The 18,667-nt window shown below is 39.2% G+C and overlaps 1 protein-coding gene across 1 annotated transcript in view; it reads left to right on the top strand.

The window, feature by feature from the left end:
* Nucleotides 1–18,444, top strand: part of LOC107713836 (sterol regulatory element-binding protein cleavage-activating protein-like) — a 23,826-nt gene extending 5,382 nt beyond the window's left edge. Inside the window, exons 2-24 of the mRNA XM_016519468.1 lie at nt 703–903; nt 2,664–2,784; nt 4,772–4,929; nt 5,052–5,260; nt 5,354–5,459; nt 5,631–5,803; nt 7,915–8,041; nt 8,616–8,728; nt 9,175–9,269; nt 9,377–9,475; nt 9,626–9,838; nt 11,061–11,425; nt 11,546–11,692; nt 13,557–13,758; nt 13,843–13,958; nt 14,137–14,329; nt 14,797–15,105; nt 15,201–15,286; nt 15,390–15,472; nt 15,834–16,000; nt 16,311–16,391; nt 17,283–17,489; nt 17,596–18,444. Coding sequence (XP_016374954.1) covers nt 782–903; nt 2,664–2,784; nt 4,772–4,929; nt 5,052–5,260; nt 5,354–5,459; nt 5,631–5,803; nt 7,915–8,041; nt 8,616–8,728; nt 9,175–9,269; nt 9,377–9,475; nt 9,626–9,838; nt 11,061–11,425; nt 11,546–11,692; nt 13,557–13,758; nt 13,843–13,958; nt 14,137–14,329; nt 14,797–15,105; nt 15,201–15,286; nt 15,390–15,472; nt 15,834–16,000; nt 16,311–16,391; nt 17,283–17,489; nt 17,596–17,841 — 3,738 coding nt within the window. The 5' untranslated portion in view covers nt 703–781 and the 3' untranslated portion in view covers nt 17,842–18,444. The remainder of the gene's footprint in view (nt 1–702; nt 904–2,663; nt 2,785–4,771; nt 4,930–5,051; nt 5,261–5,353; nt 5,460–5,630; nt 5,804–7,914; nt 8,042–8,615; nt 8,729–9,174; nt 9,270–9,376; nt 9,476–9,625; nt 9,839–11,060; nt 11,426–11,545; nt 11,693–13,556; nt 13,759–13,842; nt 13,959–14,136; nt 14,330–14,796; nt 15,106–15,200; nt 15,287–15,389; nt 15,473–15,833; nt 16,001–16,310; nt 16,392–17,282; nt 17,490–17,595) is intronic.
* The last annotated feature ends 223 nt before the right edge of the window (nt 18,445–18,667 follow it).

Here is an 18,667-nt window from a genome sequence, read left to right on the forward strand (position 1 = left end):
AGATTCCAGATTTTCAAATAGTTGTATCTCAGCCAAATATTGTCCTATAATACAAACCATACATCAATGGAAAGCTTATTTATTCAGCTTTCAGATGATGTATAAATCTCAATTTCAAAAAATTGACCCTTATGACTGGTTTTGTGGTCCAGGGTCACAAATTTTAATTTCTTTCAAAAAGAATTTTTTTTGGTAGTGTACATATACTAATGCATTTATGTTGTATTCATTCAAGTTAGTTTTTTATTTAAAGCACCAATGATCAATAATGTATTTATACATTAACATTAACGTAATTAATAAATGCTATAAAATGTTGTATATGGTAATTAATTTAATGAATTTAATAAAATAATAATTTAATGTTGATGAATTGAATCTTGTTAAGTGCTTCTGCTTGGTTTTATGTATCATTTGCTGGCTCGTGTCATGTCAGAATCATAATACATAAGTTTTATGTTGGCATGTGAATGTTTTTGTACTGTTTGTGATGAATAGCAATAAAGCTTGCCATAATCTACTATATATATATATATATATATATATATATATATAAGCATAAAGATAATGCTTTTAATATGCACAATGTGCTCTAAAGTGATAAAAAAGCTTTTGGGTTTTATCAGTAAGAGGAAAAAACACATCCTTCACATCACAATGAATGAGATCCAAGAGTAGTTATGTACATGCTTGTATGCGCAGATCCCTGGATGCCCGCCGGTGCCCTTGCCCTGGCCGCACACGCAGACTCGATGGCCATCAGCTGACCCCTCCCCCCAGGATGATGGTGAGAGAGCGGCTTCGGCAGAACATCTCGGCCGCCTTCTACCGGCACGGCCTGCTATGCGCCTCCTACCCAGTTCCCATCATTCTCTTCACATCTGCCAGCATCCTGACCTGCTGGTGAGTCTGCAGTCATAATATTGATTCAAACAGGAAGTAATGGGATTGGAGCGAGATTTAAACTAATCAGGGACACAATGGCCACTAGGCCACAGCTCTGATGGCTTCTCTCAAGGTTGAAGTACTTTATGTACTTCTGTGGGTTAGGAAAAGCAGCTTATCTGTACAAATCTGTGAGTGGGATGTTTTCGGGTGTAAAAGGGTGAGAGAGGGCAACAAAGGAAGGAAGTTGGCTTGTGGTCGATTGTTTTGCACAGTTTGATTCGAAAGCAAGATTGTGCCATGAAGACTGTGTAGCACAAACACAAAAGTGGAGAACTGAGCTGGAGGAAACGCTTTTCTTTTATCCTCCGTCAGCAAAATGTGAATTAAATCTCTGATGCTTCAAAAAAGGGGCAAAATCCATGCGGAAAAGAGCGAGTGTGTGAACATTTCTCTCAGAGAACAGCCCAGTGTCTACAGCTGCCTGGAGGAACAGAAGTAGGCTTTGTGAAGGTGGCAACTACTTGCCACTACGGACATCTGTGTTCTTTCTCAGATAGAGAAGAGAAGGTACTGGGCAGTTACACAGAATAGCTTGACTCAGCCTCAAGACAGATAATAAAAGATTATACTGAATTGAACACAAATGAAGCACACAAAACCACACAAAATTATATTGATTTGTCCCTCAGTTTGTATGTACATTAATGCACTTACAATGAACGTCTTCTATGTGCTGCAGTGATGTATTTTTGAAGAAGTTAGCATCACCCTGGTTCTAAAATATGCTAAAATGCTAACTCGTTTCTAAGTTTTGGCCTACAAAATTCATCATCTCCAAGTTCCTTACATGTTTGCAGGTGTTTTCATATAGTAATTGATTTTTATATTCTCATTCTCATCATTTTAAATTCTCATTGCAGAGAAAGTGTGTGCTCATGGTTGCCAGTTTAAGAAAAATAAGTAAAACAATAGGCAAAAAATTTATCCATTTAAGACTCTTACCTGAAAGGAATATTTAGTTTGATTTGGTCATCCTTTATAAAACGCTTCTTCATTAAAACAGGCTTATTTAAGCCATGAAAGGAGGATGAGTCATGTTAAGGAAAGCACACTCAAGAGATTCCAGGTGTAATGTATTTTACACAACAGCCTTCTGTTTTCACTGATGTCAGCAGTGTCATGTGTTTTAAACCGTATTCTCCTCAGTCTGTGCTCCTCTCTTTAACACTGCTGTTGTGGGTGGGGGATATTCAGGGCTTTTCAAGCACTTTAAAGGGGAGTATCAGATGTTCCTTTTGTGAAAAGTAGGAGTTGGTTTGATCATCCATCTGGAGAGTTTACCAGCCCTCCATTGTTTGTACTGCAGGCAGTATTGTGGGTTTTGAGCAATCATTTTTCCTAGAAAGTGTAAAATTCTTGTTTTTACTATCCTTCGCTTTCGCAGAGCTTGCCTGAGGATATCACAGATGACAAGTTAATCATACTGATCTGTGCTCCCTCCTGGTGAAGTTTTACATTTTAAGTTCACTCTTGCTGCACCTGTGACTGACTGATTGAATGCTATAAAACTGTCAGTAAAATGCAAAAACAACACTTTGCATACTTATCACCCTTTTCATTCATATATGATTTGTTTTATGGACCTTGTATGGGCTCTTCATCATGAGAAGGGCATTCCTCCATTTGGAGGTACCGTGTCTTTTTAGGAATGCAGTTTGAATTTGAAAAAAAGATTGATTTATTGTTCCATGCTTTAACTATGCTTTCTTTTACAGTTACCCTCTGCTGAAGCTGCCTCTGCCAGGAACAGGGCCTGTCGAGTTCACCACTGGAGTACGAGATTACTCGATCCCATCCCATGAGTCTCCGGGTGACCTGTCTGAGCGCCCTGATTGGGTAAAATTAAATGCTTTTGTTTGATATACAACAGGGGTCGGCAACCTTTTCGGCATGACGTGCCATTTAAAATTTTTCTGGTTAACCACTGTGCCAATACCCCCCCCCCCTTTTTTAACGCATTCTGTATAGATTATGTTTATATAGATTATGTTTATGTTTATACATAAACATTTTTAAAAGATACAATAAAAAACAATAGGCCTTTTTGATTTTCATGAAAATGGTTTCTGAAGATATTTTTCATAAATAGTTTTTTAAACTTCAAAAGTTTCTTGAATAACAGATATACAGTGTGACCGTACTGAACACCACTGTATGTGTGACAAGGCCAATGCATTAAAACCGTTCAGTTTAATCACCGTTCTATATTAATGCGCTGCTTTAATTGATGCGCGCGCACACACACACACCACTTTTATTAATCGACACTGAATTGCTACATTATATTTCTCAGCAACGAGGGGGGTCAATTCGCTGTTTAAAGGGGGGCGTGGCAGAGTCTTAACTTTGATAAAGAATATCTCTTTGGTTTTGAGACTTTAGTCTTTGCAACTTCAGGGATCTTATCTATGCACAAACAGCTTGTAACACTCCAAAGAGAAAGGAAAACTTGAAATCGCATCATATGACCCCTTTAAGTAACTAAACTCAGCTTCATTGTTTGTAGAGAGAGAGAGAGACGCAGACAATTTATACATCTCTCTCTCTCTCTCTCTCTCTCTCTCTCAAAATGGCCATATTTGAGAAAAAAAATCGAGTAGTTTGCATCACTGAATATAGCTGTCGGTCATTTAATATTTCTATCGTAAAACGTATTGTTAAAAGTTGACTAATATTAAATGATTTGTAGCTTCATCTTCGCTCTCTTTAACGTTAAACTGACACTTCGCGCTCTGCTTCTGTGAACAGTAAACCCCGCCTACTTTGATTTGATTGGCCATCTCTGTCATTTTGACATTGACGAGCGCTGTTAGACCACTGAGGCTTTGATCTGAAGCGCCTAGTATGTGCAGCGGTCACGTGCGCATCCGTAGACTAGCGCAAGTTAATTCTCACACTTTAATAGTATTTATAGCTCCTAACAGGCTGTGTGACTATGAGAAGTTATTACCTCAAAATGTACGTCAGTATGCAGTTTTCCCTATTGCTCGCTTGCCAGCGGTTATCCCTCTGCGTGCCGCTGTTGGCACGCGTGCCACGTAGGTTGCCGACCCCTGATATACAACGATATACAAATTTCAGTTCTGTACAATTTTTTTACATTTTATTTTGAAATAAATTAATATTATTATGCTTAGAATATCCAAACAATCTTGAAAACAATGTATCATGGTTTCCACAAAAATATTAAGCAGCACAATTGTTTTCAACATTAATAATAAATAGTAAATATTACTGGAGCACCAAATAAGCATATCAGAATGATTCCTGAAGGATCATGTGACACTGCAGTTAAAAATTGTAAAAATTGTTTTTACTTTATTATTTAAATAAATACAGCCTTGGTGAACATTAAAAAAAAATCCAAAAAAAAAAAAAAATCTTACCGACACCAAACGTTTGAATGGTAGTTTACAATATAAAAATTTTGAAGTATGTTGCCTTTCTGTGGAATTGTTGGCTTGTTGCCAAGGCAGGCATTGGTTAGAGATTGTAAACCTTGCAAATGCTCGATGTGCAGCTTGTCCTACACTGTTACAGACATGAATAAGGCATCGAATCATGTTGAAAAAAGGTGTATTGTTACTTTTCTTATCTATCAGACCTAAAAAGACAATTTCACCTGGTGGACAAAGACCATTCAAAAAAATTCCCATTGCCTTGCAATGAAAAGTTACATCTACACTTGTGGCCAGCAAACAACCACCTGCAACACTTCAGCATCATGGAATTAACTTGGTCAAGCACCACTAAAAAAATTTTAAAGTCTAGATTCTTTTGAAGACCTGATACTATTAATCTAAAAATGCTGCTTTTCTTGCAGTATCAGGGTCCTCCGGTGGCCTACATCCAGCAGGTCTTGGTCAAGGCAGCGGTATCACCATGGGACAACAGTCTGGTTCCTGTGGACGTGTTCCGCTCTCCCCTTGGGCGCGTTTTCAGTGTTCTGGAGGAGATCAGAAACCACGTTTACACAGACAGGTCTAAGATTCCCACCCTGACTTATTAGCTTATGCTGATTGATTTCAAACCATTTATGTTCGTGCTTGCTACCACACATTTCTCAACCTCATTCTTTCCATTTTTCCTCACGTCTCTCTTAGAAGTTTGGAGGCGCTGTGCTTGCAGGTGACGGACCTGTTGCCAGGGTTGCGGCGCATGCAGGCAGTCCTTCCAGAGCATGGCTGCCTGCTGGTATCCCCTGGCAACTATTGGCAGAATCGGCGTGACCTGTTTGACGCAGATCCAGACCTCCTGAAGACAGTCCACCAACATGAACCCAAAGGCCTTCATACTTCAGCCACTCTGAAAGGCAGGAATCTGCTTAAATGCAATTTAATCTCTGCTCAAATTAAAAGTTACCCACTCAACCTGTGCACTCACTGGCCCCATTTTTGATTTTTAGATTTACTCTTTGGTGTCCCAGGGAAGCAGACGGGTGTAAGCCTGTACAACAAGAAGAGAGTGGTGACATACACCATCACAATTGCACTAAGCTCCTATGATGCAAGGTCAGCCTTTGTAATATTTGGAATTAATTGTGGTTTAAAAGACAGGCGTTACATTTTCTAGATATTGTAAAAATCTAGTTTTGGTTCTAATATTGTTTGTAGCGAACCAATCATAGTTTCCAAAAATGTTTAACATCTCCTCTGTGTGTGTGTGTGTGTGATTTTGGACAGGTTTGTAGCCAGTCTTCGAGCCCGTCTGAAACAGCTTCATCCTTCAGCGAACTGCACTCTGCGGGAAGACCACATGGTGCACGTCCATTTCAAAGAGGAGATAGGCATCGCTGAGCTCATCCCTCTAGTCACCACCTACATCATCCTCTTTGCTTATATCTACTTCTCCACCAGTAAGTGTCATCTCTATACATTTTCTTTGTCATTCATTTTCTTGTTCCTGGTCAGTACAAATTTTTTTAGGGAATTAATCATTTTATTTAGCAAGGATGCTTTAAATCGATCATTAAAATGAGAGTAAAGACTTTTATCATATTAAAAATTATTTCTATTTCAAATAAATGCTGGTCTTTTTGACTTTCATTAAAGAATCCTGAAAAAAAATTATCATTAATTCCAGAAAAATATAAATCGGCACAACAGTTTCAACATTAATATGAATAATAATAAGAAATGTTTTTGAGCTCCAAATCAGCATATCTGAATGATATTTGAATGATTTCTGAAGAATCATGTGACACTGAAGACGGGAGTAATGGCTGCTGAAAATTAAGCATTGGCATAAATTACATTTTAAAATAACTTATTTTATTGCAATTTAAAATAACTGTTTTCTATATTAATATATTTTTCAAAATTATTTCTAATGTATTTTTGATCAAATAAATGCTGCTAAAATTTAGCTTTGCTAATCTAATCTTCAAATTTTGAAGATTTGCTAATCTTAAAAAATATACATATTTTTTTAATATATTCAAATTAAAAATATTTTAAAGTGTAATAATATTTCATGAAATTACTGTATTTTTGATATAAATAAATAAATATGTATGTGTATAGCTTGAGAAATATTACCAAACACCAAACTTTTGAACTGTAGTGTAGAGGTCTACACGGGTCCAAAAATTCGTACCCGAACCCGAAGAGACCCGTAAATGCGCTACACTGAACCGAGGTCAACTTGCATAATAATTTAGACCGTTTGCCCATTTGGATTATAATAACGATTGTTCGTCCAGTGCCATGGCTGCTGACGTTAGCTTTACTTATTTGCTATCATCTCTGTGCTCTCTGAGCCGAGTCTGAGCAAAAATTTTAGATATAACAACAAGACGGTTCATTCATAATATTATTTTTTTTTTAATCAATAATAACTCACATCACTCATGAAGGTATCCATTATCACCGTGCGTGTGCATTAACTCCGCCCACCCTGCCTCTGATGACGTCGCTCGTGTTTTTTTTTTGTTTGTTTTTTTTCCACCTTATTTCAAATTAGACTCACACTTTTCTCATCCTAATTTTACAAGTTGAAAGTTACAAAACAACACACGCACAGCGCTGACTGACTGATAACGGCCGGGTGTTCTCCGAGGCCGATCGTATTTTTTCCTGGTTTTGTGTTACAAACTTCCTGGTTGTGGACTATAATGTGTTGCAGCTGTACATTCTGACCTTTGGAGTTAGAACAGAGTATCATACTGTGTCTGTGATTTTGAAACAATATCAGTGATGTTCTCTTAACATGTTTGTAGAAGATTCCAGAAATATTTTATTTAAAGGGCCACATATTTTCAGGAAGTATCTGATCTGATAGCATTTAGTTTCTATAACCTTCACGGTGAAGATATTTGCACAGATCAACAAACCAGTGTAAGAGAGTTTTGGGCCACTTGCCAGAACTATCAACAGTGCTTATATTCTTATGTTGGATGATTATATGCACACATCTCTGTTTATGTCTCGAAAACATTTGGTTTTGTGTGATGTATTGAAAATTGTTGTAAATTCTGTAGTGAATTATGCTAGTGTAAAATTATTGAGCCTTGATTTGTGTCCATTACTCTTATATTCATGGGAATGGCACAGTCAAAATGATTGTAGATATAGTGCTTGCCAGAAATGGGAATATTCATAGTGTTTTCTGCTGCTCTCTCTACTGTTCTTTCTCTATTAATCATTCCATAGATTTCTAAAATTATTAGGAAGTAACATGACAGAGTGATGAAACTGGACATTTTTCCAGGTGCCTCTGGGAAAAGCAGTAAATTGGCAGCAGAAAGCTTTCAGATTAACATAGCTGTTTGGTTCCTGACTGAGCTTTCGCCAAAGGTTGTTTCAGTCTGGCCCGGTGATTATCCTCAGAACAGCACGTTCAGCATCAAGAATTCACATACCCTCTTTCCAGCAGCATTTTGTATGGATGTTCAAGAGTTCAATTACGTTTTTTGTAAAATGGTCTTGACAAAAATAATTCTGATAATCCCTGCCTCTCACTTCACAGGAAAGATTGACATGGTGAAATCCAAATGGGGCTTGGCGCTGGCTGCTGTGGTGACTGTTCTCAGCTCTCTGCTCATGTCTGTGGGACTCTGCACCTTGTTTGGCCTGACGCCCACGCTGAACGGAGGGTAGGAGCTCAGCCAAATCACACCTTCATTCATACCATTAGAATGATTCTGTGCATCAGTATCACAGGGCTTCTATAGACTTAATCCCTCAGGAATTAAAATGTCACTGTTTGATCTCTGAGCAGGTTGATGTATAACCAGACGTCAATAATAATGATAGCAGTTTAGGGGAATTATATTGCCAGGAAGTGTTTGAGTGGGCAGGGATAGTTGTTCGCCAGCCTATAAGGTTTTATGTATGGAGCTCAAGCTGTCCAAACAAATTTTACTTGGTTCACTAGGACAGGCTACAGTCAGTACATACACACTATCTAGGCCACATGTGTACTCCATGTTGATCCAAGATACAACAGGGCTACAGAAAGTCAAGTCTTCAGCTAATGACAGAACGCTAGAGTGAATTTTTCTGTTAAGATTTTATCATCAATAATGAGCTAGCTCCTCACGTTCCTCACGTAAATTCCTCACAGTAGCATATTTTTTTCACATCAGACATTATTTAAACAATTTTCTTTCTGGTTAGTTTTGTTTGATTTTCAAAGGGTTATTTGTTTTGTCTGCTGCTGTTCTGCAGGGAAATCTTCCCTTACCTTGTGGTGGTAATTGGTTTGGAAAATGTCCTTGTCCTCACCAAGTCTGTTGTTTCAACGCCTGTCGACCTTGAAGTCAAGCTGCGTATTGCTCAAGGTCAGAGATGATGCAATCATCTGCACTGTTAAAATATGTGCACTGAATTTTTCTGTCCTTTTTTTAATAGAAGTACAGCCCATTCAGTACTAAGCATTTAGTCTTACTGTTGTGTAGTGACACTTATAAAGTTTTTTATAATATATAAATTTATTTTTTACCACTAAACTATTTGCAGATTAGGTTTAAAAACTATATATAAAAATATAGAATGTCAAAATTGCTACATATTTTTGAAAAATACTGCTTTGAACATTTTATTTATTGTAGGTAACTTTCACAGACCTAAAAAAATAAAAAAAATAAATCTTTTTCCATAAAGTCCTTAGCAACCTCTTGTGCAGTTTGAAATTTTTTGAAAGTATGGGATGGGAAAATTAGACCAAATTAAATGTCACCTACTCTGGCAAAGCTCTGTATTTTCTTCTTTTTGGTTCTGTCTTAAGGTCTAAGCAATGAGAGCTGGTCCATCATGAAGAATATGGCCACTGAACTGTGCATAATCCTCATTGGATATTTCACATTTGTGCCAGCAATTCAGGTGAAGCTCTTGTAAATAACTCAAATATATTATCTGCTTTTGGTGGTAGTTGTACAGTTTCCCGGTTGCAAACACTTTACACTCCCCCCTTTTTCTTATGTGTGTAGGAGTTCTGTCTGTTTGCTGTGGTCGGTCTGGTGTCCGACTTCTTCCTGCAGATGTTTTTCTTCACCACTGTGCTGTCTATTGACATCCGCCGCATGGAGGTGCGAACCACCCACACAGAGAACATTCTGGAAAATTTATTTTACAGTTCCGCAAGAAATACATGAGTCATTCATTGCTTCATTTGAGTATCTGGAATGTTAATTTTTATTGTTTCGCCTTCCCCAACTCTCACGTCTCTATATAAACAGTTGGCTGACCTGAACAGGCGTCTCCCAGCTGAAGCGGGGATGCCTCCACCTAAACCAGGCCCTTTACGTCCACGAGAGACGCCTCCGCCACCCCGCCCTTCTCCTCACACCATCACCCTGCAGGCTCCTGCGTTCCGGAACCTCCGCTTGCCCAAGAGGCTCAGGGTGGTGTACTTCCTAGCCCGCACTCGCCTGGCACAGAGAATCATCATGGTAAAAATTACACCCTTCAAAGATTCATTTTGAGCTGGTAGCCAGCGCCAATCACAATTGCAATATTAAGAATAAATAATTAATAATGGCCTTTAATCTTTAAATAAATAATTTAAAGAAATTAATACTTTTATTCATCCATGTCAGCATTAAATTGATAAAGTAACAGTTCCATAAAGACATTTATAATGTTCCAGAATATTTCTATTTCAAATAAATTCTGTTCTTTTGAACTTCCTATCCATCTAAGAATCCTGAAAAATATTAACAACCCTCTACGCACACCTTGGCAATATAATCGCCATTGGCTAGTACATTTTTTTTGTTAACTCGCCAGACTGATATACTATTTTACACACACACACACACACACACACACACACACGTTTACATAGCTATCTAAATGGGGACATTACATAGACTTCTATTGTTTTTATATACAGATGGTTATACTCTTTTTAACCTAAACCCACCCCTACCCCTCACAGAAAACTTTCTGCATTTTTACAATTTCAAAAGTAAAAGGCGAGTCGTGCACCTTCACACTAGTTTACGGTACGTCAAATACAGGTGCGCTGCGTGCTACATACTGTGCATCCATTGAGTACATGACATGATCTATTGAGCGCATCCAAATAGTACAGATCGTTTGACGGAGAGTGAAACTCTCAAGCGCTCAGTCAGCGTGTTTATCGAGTGAAAATCTGTGTTGAACGCCTCTCACACACATACTGGCGTGTAAAATCTAAGAATTTATTAGCCAATGGCTAATGTTAGACATTATTTAGTCGCCCAGAGTAAGATTTAGTCGCATTTGCGAGTGATTTACTCGCAATGTAGAGGGTTGATTAAGCAGTACAACTGTTTTCAAAATTGATAATAAAAAGAAACATTATTATCAATAATAAGGCTGTAGTAATGGCTGCTGAAAATTCAGCTTTGCATCACAGGAGTAAATTACTTTTTAAAATATTAAAATAGAAAACAGTTATTTTAAGGTGTAATGATATTTAACAAGATTTCTGTTTTTGCTGTATTATTAATCAAATAAATGTAGCCTTTGTAAGCAAAGAGACTTCTTTTAAAAACATTAAAAGTCTTATTGAACCCAAACTTTTGAACAGTCTAAATTAAATAAATGTAAAAAAAAAAAAAAAGAAAAGAAAGAAAGCATAAAAGCATGTTTCATTTTATCTGAATGTGTTGTCCATTTATTTAATAGGTTGGCACTGTGATCTGGATTGGGATCTTGGTCTACACGGACCCTGCTGGTCTGAGGACTTTGCTTGCTGCTCAGGTGTCAGAGCAGAGCCCTCTTGGGGAGGCGGGGCTTCCTCCTCACCTGGGCGTTGCTCCAGTGTTTCCTGGTAGAGACCCAACCAGTACACTGAGCGTGCTTCCTGCCCCTGAACCCACTCCTCTACCCGAAAACCAATCCCAGGGTCACCGAGCAGCCCGCCCAGAAGTTGTCCCTGTGTCCAGCCCCCAGATCACTTGGGGCCCTGAGGATGAGGAGCTATGGAGGCGGCTTTCTTTCCGCCACTGGCCCGCACTCTTTAGCTATTACAATATCACTCTTGCAAAGAGGTGGGCTACTCTCTCATTTCTTGATAGATGATAGGGTTTTGACCCTTTCTTATTTCTTATTTCTAAAATCTTATTTTGTCTTTTGTGTAACATACTTATGCCCCTGTCTGTTGCCCTCAGGTACATCAGCATTCTTCCAGTCATCCCAGTCACGCTCCATCTAAGCCCACAAGAGGCCATAGACACACGCCATCCCCAGGATACACACCACGCTCCTCCTCCCAGCATCAAGACCTCCGATCTACAGGCAGACCTCACACTCTACAAGTCAGTGTCACACTTCAGCTGTTTGGGTGTTCTACCTGCTTTTATAAATGTCACTAATTCAGTTTGAATTATTATAATAAATTAACCATAGCATGGGCAACAATGCACCAGATGTTTAAGAAATGAAGCCACAAAGACACATTACTACTTTCCTATTGTTTTTGTTTATTTAATTTTATTTATTTATTTGATTTCATTTAAAAGTTTGGGGTCTGTAGGATTTCTTTTAATGTTTATGAGAAGTCTCTTATGTTCATCAAAGCTGCATTTATTTCACCAAAAATACTGTAAAAACATTAATTTTGAGAAATATGTTAAAATACTAATCGGTTATTTTAAATTATAATAATATTTTGAAATGTAATTTATTGTTGTGATGGTAAAGCAGGATTTTCATCAGCCATTACTCCAGTCTTCAGTGTCAGATGATTCTTCAGAAATCATTCTGATATGCTAATTTGGTCCCCACATAACATTTCTTACTATCAGTGTTGGAAACAATTGAGCTGCTTAATATTTTTGTGGAAACCATGATAGGATGAATAGAAAATTCAAATGATCCGTATTTATTAGAAATATAATTTTTGTAACTTTACTGTCACTTTGGATCAATTAAATACATCCTTGCTGAGTAAAAGTATTAATTATACTGACCCCAAAACTTTTTGTGTTTTATTTTTTTTATGAATTTACTATAGGATTGAAGCATGACATAAATGTATAGCATGCTATACATTATGGTATTGCATTGTTTTAATTTTTTTAATATTCATATTGCCCTCAAAAATTTCAGTGGGCAAATATATTGCCCATTAAGAAAATGTAAACTAATACCCTTTTTTATTGTGTAATTCTAGTTGTAACTTAACTTACAATAAGAATTGTAAGTGACACCGCAGAAACAAATTCTACCAACCTTGTCGTGTTACAATAAATAAAAAACTCTGTCATAAAACACCTACGCTATTTGGGTGTTCACCAGAGGGTTGTAAGAATAAGAATGGAATTTTTTTGTTCTTTTGTTCACCTTGGTGTATTTATAGATCAGACAGTAGTCATTCATTGGTAATCTGTAAGTTGCTCAATTACTTTTCTCAGAAAAAATTTATTACCTCTTTCCTTTGTGGTCTTTCTGTGAACAAATGTCAAGGATTTAAACCTCATGGTCAAAATATTATTTTAAAGAAACACTTGTATTCTTCATTTATACATGGAAAAACTGTCACTGATTAACTATGAGTGCTCATTCATATCTCATACTAGCACACACTGGAGATCCAAATATCTGACTGCAGAGACAAACAATAGTCTCTCTCATTCACAATTAAACACACTCAGCTTGTGGTGTTCAAGGTCATTGTTCCAAGGTCCCATTCTTATCTATGATGCCATTATGGTTGTTAGATACACATCAGTTGGATGTAGGTCAGTTTGCTTTAAAATTTGGCCCTGCTCCTAATTCTTCCTTTGGCCCCCTGCCTGCGTTTCTTGTTTTCTGTGCTGTATTTACCCTGTGAGGACAGATCAAGAGTATGTGCACGTGCTCAGATGTTGTTCAACTTTCTGCATGTAATGCTAACCTTTGAGTTCCCATTCCTGGAGGTGGGTGGACTGGAATTTCAAGAGAGACTTGTTTTGCTGGGGCTCATGCTCATTTGCCAACTTTAAATTGATTGATTGACCCATTCATTAAAGGTGAAGTGTGTAGTGTCTGTGTCAGTAGGGAACCACACAGATTTGGAAAAAAATAAGGAGTGTTTAATGTCAGGTTTCTCAAACACTCTCCCTTCTGGCATTGTTTGGACTAATGGCTTTTTTATTATTTTATTTGACATAATTTATTGTAATGTGTGTGTTTGTTCAGGGTGGCAGCTCTTGGACTTTTCGCCGGTGTGGTGTTAGTTCTCTTACTCTTCTGTCTGTATCGTGTGCTCTGCCCTCGGAACTATGGGCAGAATGGAGTGCCCCATGGTCGCCGTCGCCGTGGAGACCTGCCCTGCGACGAGTACGGCTACTCGCCGCCAATCAGTGAAATTTCCCCTCTGCTGCTGAGAGGCCACAGCATGGTGAGAATCGAATTGACATGCACTGACATGTTTCCATAAATGCACTCTGAGATTTATAAAATTACCTTTGGCATCTCTTCCCAGGACATTGAGTGTCTGGCCAGTGATGGCATGCTGCTGGCCAGCTGTTGTCTGGCGAGACAGATCCGTGTGTGGGACGCACAGACAGGAGACTGTCTTACTGTCATACCCAACAATGGGTAAGGAAATGTATAAACTCAATTAAACAGACCTGCACCCACTGTATGGCCCCTAATAAATGTAATATTAAAAAAATATGTATACGCTGTTGTATACTTAAAATACAGTATATATTCTAGTATTTTTTTAAATATGTATTCATTATTTGTATTTTTACGTATGTGTATCCACTGTTAGTCTGCGCAGGAGCAGCAGCAGTGGTTGTTGGGAGCACCGTGATGGCTGGGATCACATAGGTGCTTGTGAGGCCGAGAGCCTCTTGGGGGCAGACTTTCGGGAACCAGGAGGAGGAGCTGTGGGACGACCAGATGTAGATATTTTCCCAATAAGGAGGAGGACCACCCCTGCACGCCCTGCCCTGTTTGGGGACCAGCCGGACGCTGCTGGCCAGCTGTTGTCTGGCGAGACAGATCCGTGTGTGGGACGCACAGACAGGAGACTGTCTTACTGTCATACCCAACAATGGGTAAGGAAATGTATAAACTCAATTAAACAGACCTGCACCCACTGTATGGCCCCTAATAAATGTAATATTAAAAAAATATGTATACGCTGTTGTATACTTAAAATACAGTATATATTCTAGTATTTTTTTAAATATGTATTCATTATTTGTATTTTTACGTATGTGTATCCACTGTTAGTCTGCGCAGGAGCAGCAGCAGTGGTTGTTGGGAGCACCGTGATGGCTGGGATCACATAGGTGCTTGTGAGGCCGAGAGCCTCTTGGGGGCAGACTTTCGGGAACCAGGAGGAGGAGCTGTGGGACGACCAGATGTAGATATTTTCCCAATAAGGAGGAGGACCACCCCTGCACGCCCTGCCCTGTTTGGGGACCAGCCGGACCTCACCCCTCTCATCGACACCAACTTTGGGTCTTTGCCCCCATCTCAGACTTTAAGCAGCTCTGGCTTTGATTTCGGGGGATTGGTGGAGAAAGCATACCAGGAGCATGAGACCTCACCAACACTTGCCTTCCCACCTTCTCCTCCAGCTTCACAACAAAGGCGACGTAGCCTCGGGGACCAGCCTGTTTTACCCCCAGAGCTCCCCCCACAGAATAATGGCGACTGGGACAGTTCAGTGTGGGCCATGGAGCTGAGGGGTAACCTCATTGCCACGGGCCGCAGCAGTGGCAAACTGGAGGTGAGAGAAAGAGAGGGCTTTTATAAGGATAACATTGATTTATCAATGTGATTAATATGATGTCCTTATTTTCTTGCTTCTTGCTGTTCTATCAGCTGTGGGATGCAGTAGAGGGATCATTACGGTGCAGTAATGAAGATGGAGTATCTGGAATCACTGCCTTGGCTTTTCTCAATAACAGGTGCATTTCATAACAACGTGAAGCTCATATATAAGCCACACTCATTTCACGCCCAACCACCGGACTTATGTTTTCCTGCTAATGGGGATATTTTCAATTGCAGAATTGTGGCAGCTCGTTTAAATGGCTCACTGGATTTCTTCACAGTGGAGATCACCAAGCCTCTTGGGTTGCTGCAGTATCGCGGTGAGTCATGTCAAAATAATCAAAAAAGGATATAAACTTTGAAAAAATGACGCCCTGGAAATGTCATTCAAATAAATGAAATAATGAAAGTGATCATTTTTATTTTGAATATAATTGTTTTTTTTGTTTTTTTTTCAGCTAGAATTTTTGTCTATTTTCTGAGTGTGATTTCTATAAAATGATTTTCAAAAATACTGATCAAGTAATCAAAACCAACAGGAAAAGTCATGGAAATTCATTGGATCAGAAAGCATGGAAACCCTAAAAACAGGAAGATAAACACTGACAGTTACTCACAGGAGAAAGTGGAGCACCAAAATAAAGAGGCATTTTAAGCATTTTTCCTGATTTTGTGTGTTAGGACCTCCAGGCCGAGGCAGTCTGCCCCCTTCCCCCTGTTACAGCAGCGAGGATGTGATCAGCTGTCAGCTGACGCGCTCAGTGCAGTGTGCCCACCAGAAGCCCATCACTGTGCTCAAAGCTGCCGCTGGCAGAGTGGTCACCGGCAGCCAGGACCATACAGTCAGGGCAAGGACCATATGACACACACACACACACACACACACACACACATCAAGCATGTAGAAATCTTCAGAATTCATTAGAATGTTTTAAAAAGTGGTAAAATATCTTAAATAGGGCAGATAATGCAACAGTTTGGTTATTGAAGGCATTATTAGATATAAAAAATGTAATGCAAATATAAGGTTGTTGTGTGGAACTGTGTGAGTTCAGATTCTGGAAATCTGCAGAGCTTCCTGTGAGCACAGGTTTTGTGCAAGCCTACAGTTAACTCATGCTTTAGTTGGGTGTTTTTTCAACTATTTTTCTTTTATAGGTGTATCGTTTGGAAGATTCTTGTTGCCTCTTCACCCTGCAGGGCCACTCAGGTGGTATAACTGCCATATACATAGACCAGGTCAGAATCACATCACTAGATCACAAATATACACCTGCAATTTTGCCATTCATATTTCTGATTTACAATATTTGTGAATTAACTGAACACATGGTAGACAGACAGACAGATAACTGTGCTCAAAGCTGCCGCTGGCAGAGTGGTCACCGGCAGCCAGGACCATACAGTCAGGGTAAGGACCATATGACACACACACACACACACACACACACACACATCAAGCATGTAGAAATCTTCAGAATTCATTAGAATGTTTTAAAAAGTGGTAAAATATCTTAAATAGGGCAGATAATGCAACAGTTTGGTTATTGAAGGCATTATTAGATATAAAAAATGTAATGCAAATATAAGGTTGTTGTGTGGAACTGTGTGAGTTCAGATTCTGGAAATCTGCAGAGCTTCCTGTGAGCACAGGTTTTGTGCAAGCCTACAGTTAACTCATGCTTTAGTTGGGTGTTTTTTCAACTATTTTTCTTTTATAGGTGTATCGTTTGGAAGATTCTTGTTGCCTCTTCACCCTGCAGGGCCACTCAGGTGGTATAACTGCCATATACATAGACCAGGTCAGAATCACATCACTAGATCACAAATATACACCTGCAATTTTGCCATTCATATTTCTGATTTACAATATTTGTGAATTAACTGAACACATGGTAGACAGACAGACAGATAGATAGATGGATGAACGGTTGGATGGACGCATGGATGGATGGATGGATGGATGGATAGGTAGACAAAGATAGATAGATGGTTAGTTGGATAGATGGGTGGATAGATAGATGAATAGATGGATGGAGATTGTCTCTGTAGTCTGTACAAATAATTACATTTACTTTGGCAAATAAAAAATTGTCCCATCACAAATTTTTTTTTTGTGTTATGTTGTAGACCATGGTTCTAGCCAGTGGGGGCCAGGACGGCACCATCTGCGTGTGGGACGTCCTAACAGGCAGCCGAGTGAGCCACGTGTACGGTCACCGTGGTGATGTCACCTCATTGGTTTGCACAACTTCCTGTATCATTAGCAGTGGGTTGGATGACCTCATTTGCATTTGGGACCGTAGCACAGGCATAAAGCTGTACTCCATACAACAGGTGTGCGATTATGAGAATTAGGACTGCAGGATTTCATCAACAAATCAGCATATTGTGATTTGTTATTAATGAAATAATATCTCTTATGTCTTTCTCTCTGTTTCAGGAGGTGGGCTGTGGGGCCAGTCTAGGGGTGATTTCTGAAAGCCTGCTGGTGACGGGAGGACAAGGTTGCGTGTCATTTTGGGACCTGAACTACGGGGACCTTCTGCAGACGGTGTACCTGGGCCAGAGCAGTGAAGGTCAGAGCGTCAGGCAGCTCCTGGTTCTGGACAATGCCGCCATAGTCTGTGACTTTGGTAATGAGCTCAGCCTAGTCTACGTGCCCTCTGTTCTGGAGAAGTTGGATTGAACACACACAAACACCAGCCCACAGATTTAGGGAATTTTCAGAGCGGCCGGCACAAAAGCACTCGCCCTTTAACCTGTATCACTGCAAGTTCATTGCAGACATGAATGACGTTTCTCGTGTCCTCTCGTGTACCACCCTACACTTAATAGGGAGGGAGTGGCCACTTTCTACCACATCCGAACAGGATGTAAATGCAAAACCTGATTGTTTGGTGTTAAGCAGGCCTCTGACGCTCCATTGGAGCATTGGTAGAACACCATACAGAATATTCTGTGTATGAATCCGGACAGAATTACATGAGGCTAGTACAATAGCTGCTGACAGTGATAGGTGGCTCACTTGGCCTGCCTTAAGATGTCTGTTTGTGTGTATGTGAGTGGTAACAAGCTCACGGTGAGAATGCCAGGCCGCCCAGTACAGAAACTCTCAACTGTGTGACAGCTAGAGGTGAGAGAGTTCACAATAATATGTTTGCAGAAGGAGAGGAGGAACAAGAGGTGGTTGAAGAAAGGCATAGATATTTCCTGCTGACAGGAGTGTGTTTTTTTGTGTGCAACTTATCTTTGAGTGTTTGAATCTTCAGAAGTGTTCAGGTTATGTTGCACCCCATAATCAAAATATATATATATATAATTTGATATGTAAAAAATACTATATTAAAGAAAATGTACTTTAATCCTTTTTTTTTTAGTACAACTGTAAGTATATTTACATTATGACAGTATTTGTTATACTGAATTTGTTTATTTAGAAAATAGAAAACAAATAAATGATGGATGATTTTTATTACTCACAAGCAATCACAGCAATGCCTTTTTTAAAGTTT

Source organism: Sinocyclocheilus rhinocerous, unplaced genomic scaffold (genome assembly GCF_001515625.1).
Source record: "Sinocyclocheilus rhinocerous isolate Xijiao unplaced genomic scaffold, SAMN03320098_v1.1 scaffold779, whole genome shotgun sequence".
In the NCBI taxonomy this organism is placed as follows: Eukaryota; Metazoa; Chordata; class Actinopteri; order Cypriniformes; family Cyprinidae; genus Sinocyclocheilus; species Sinocyclocheilus rhinocerous.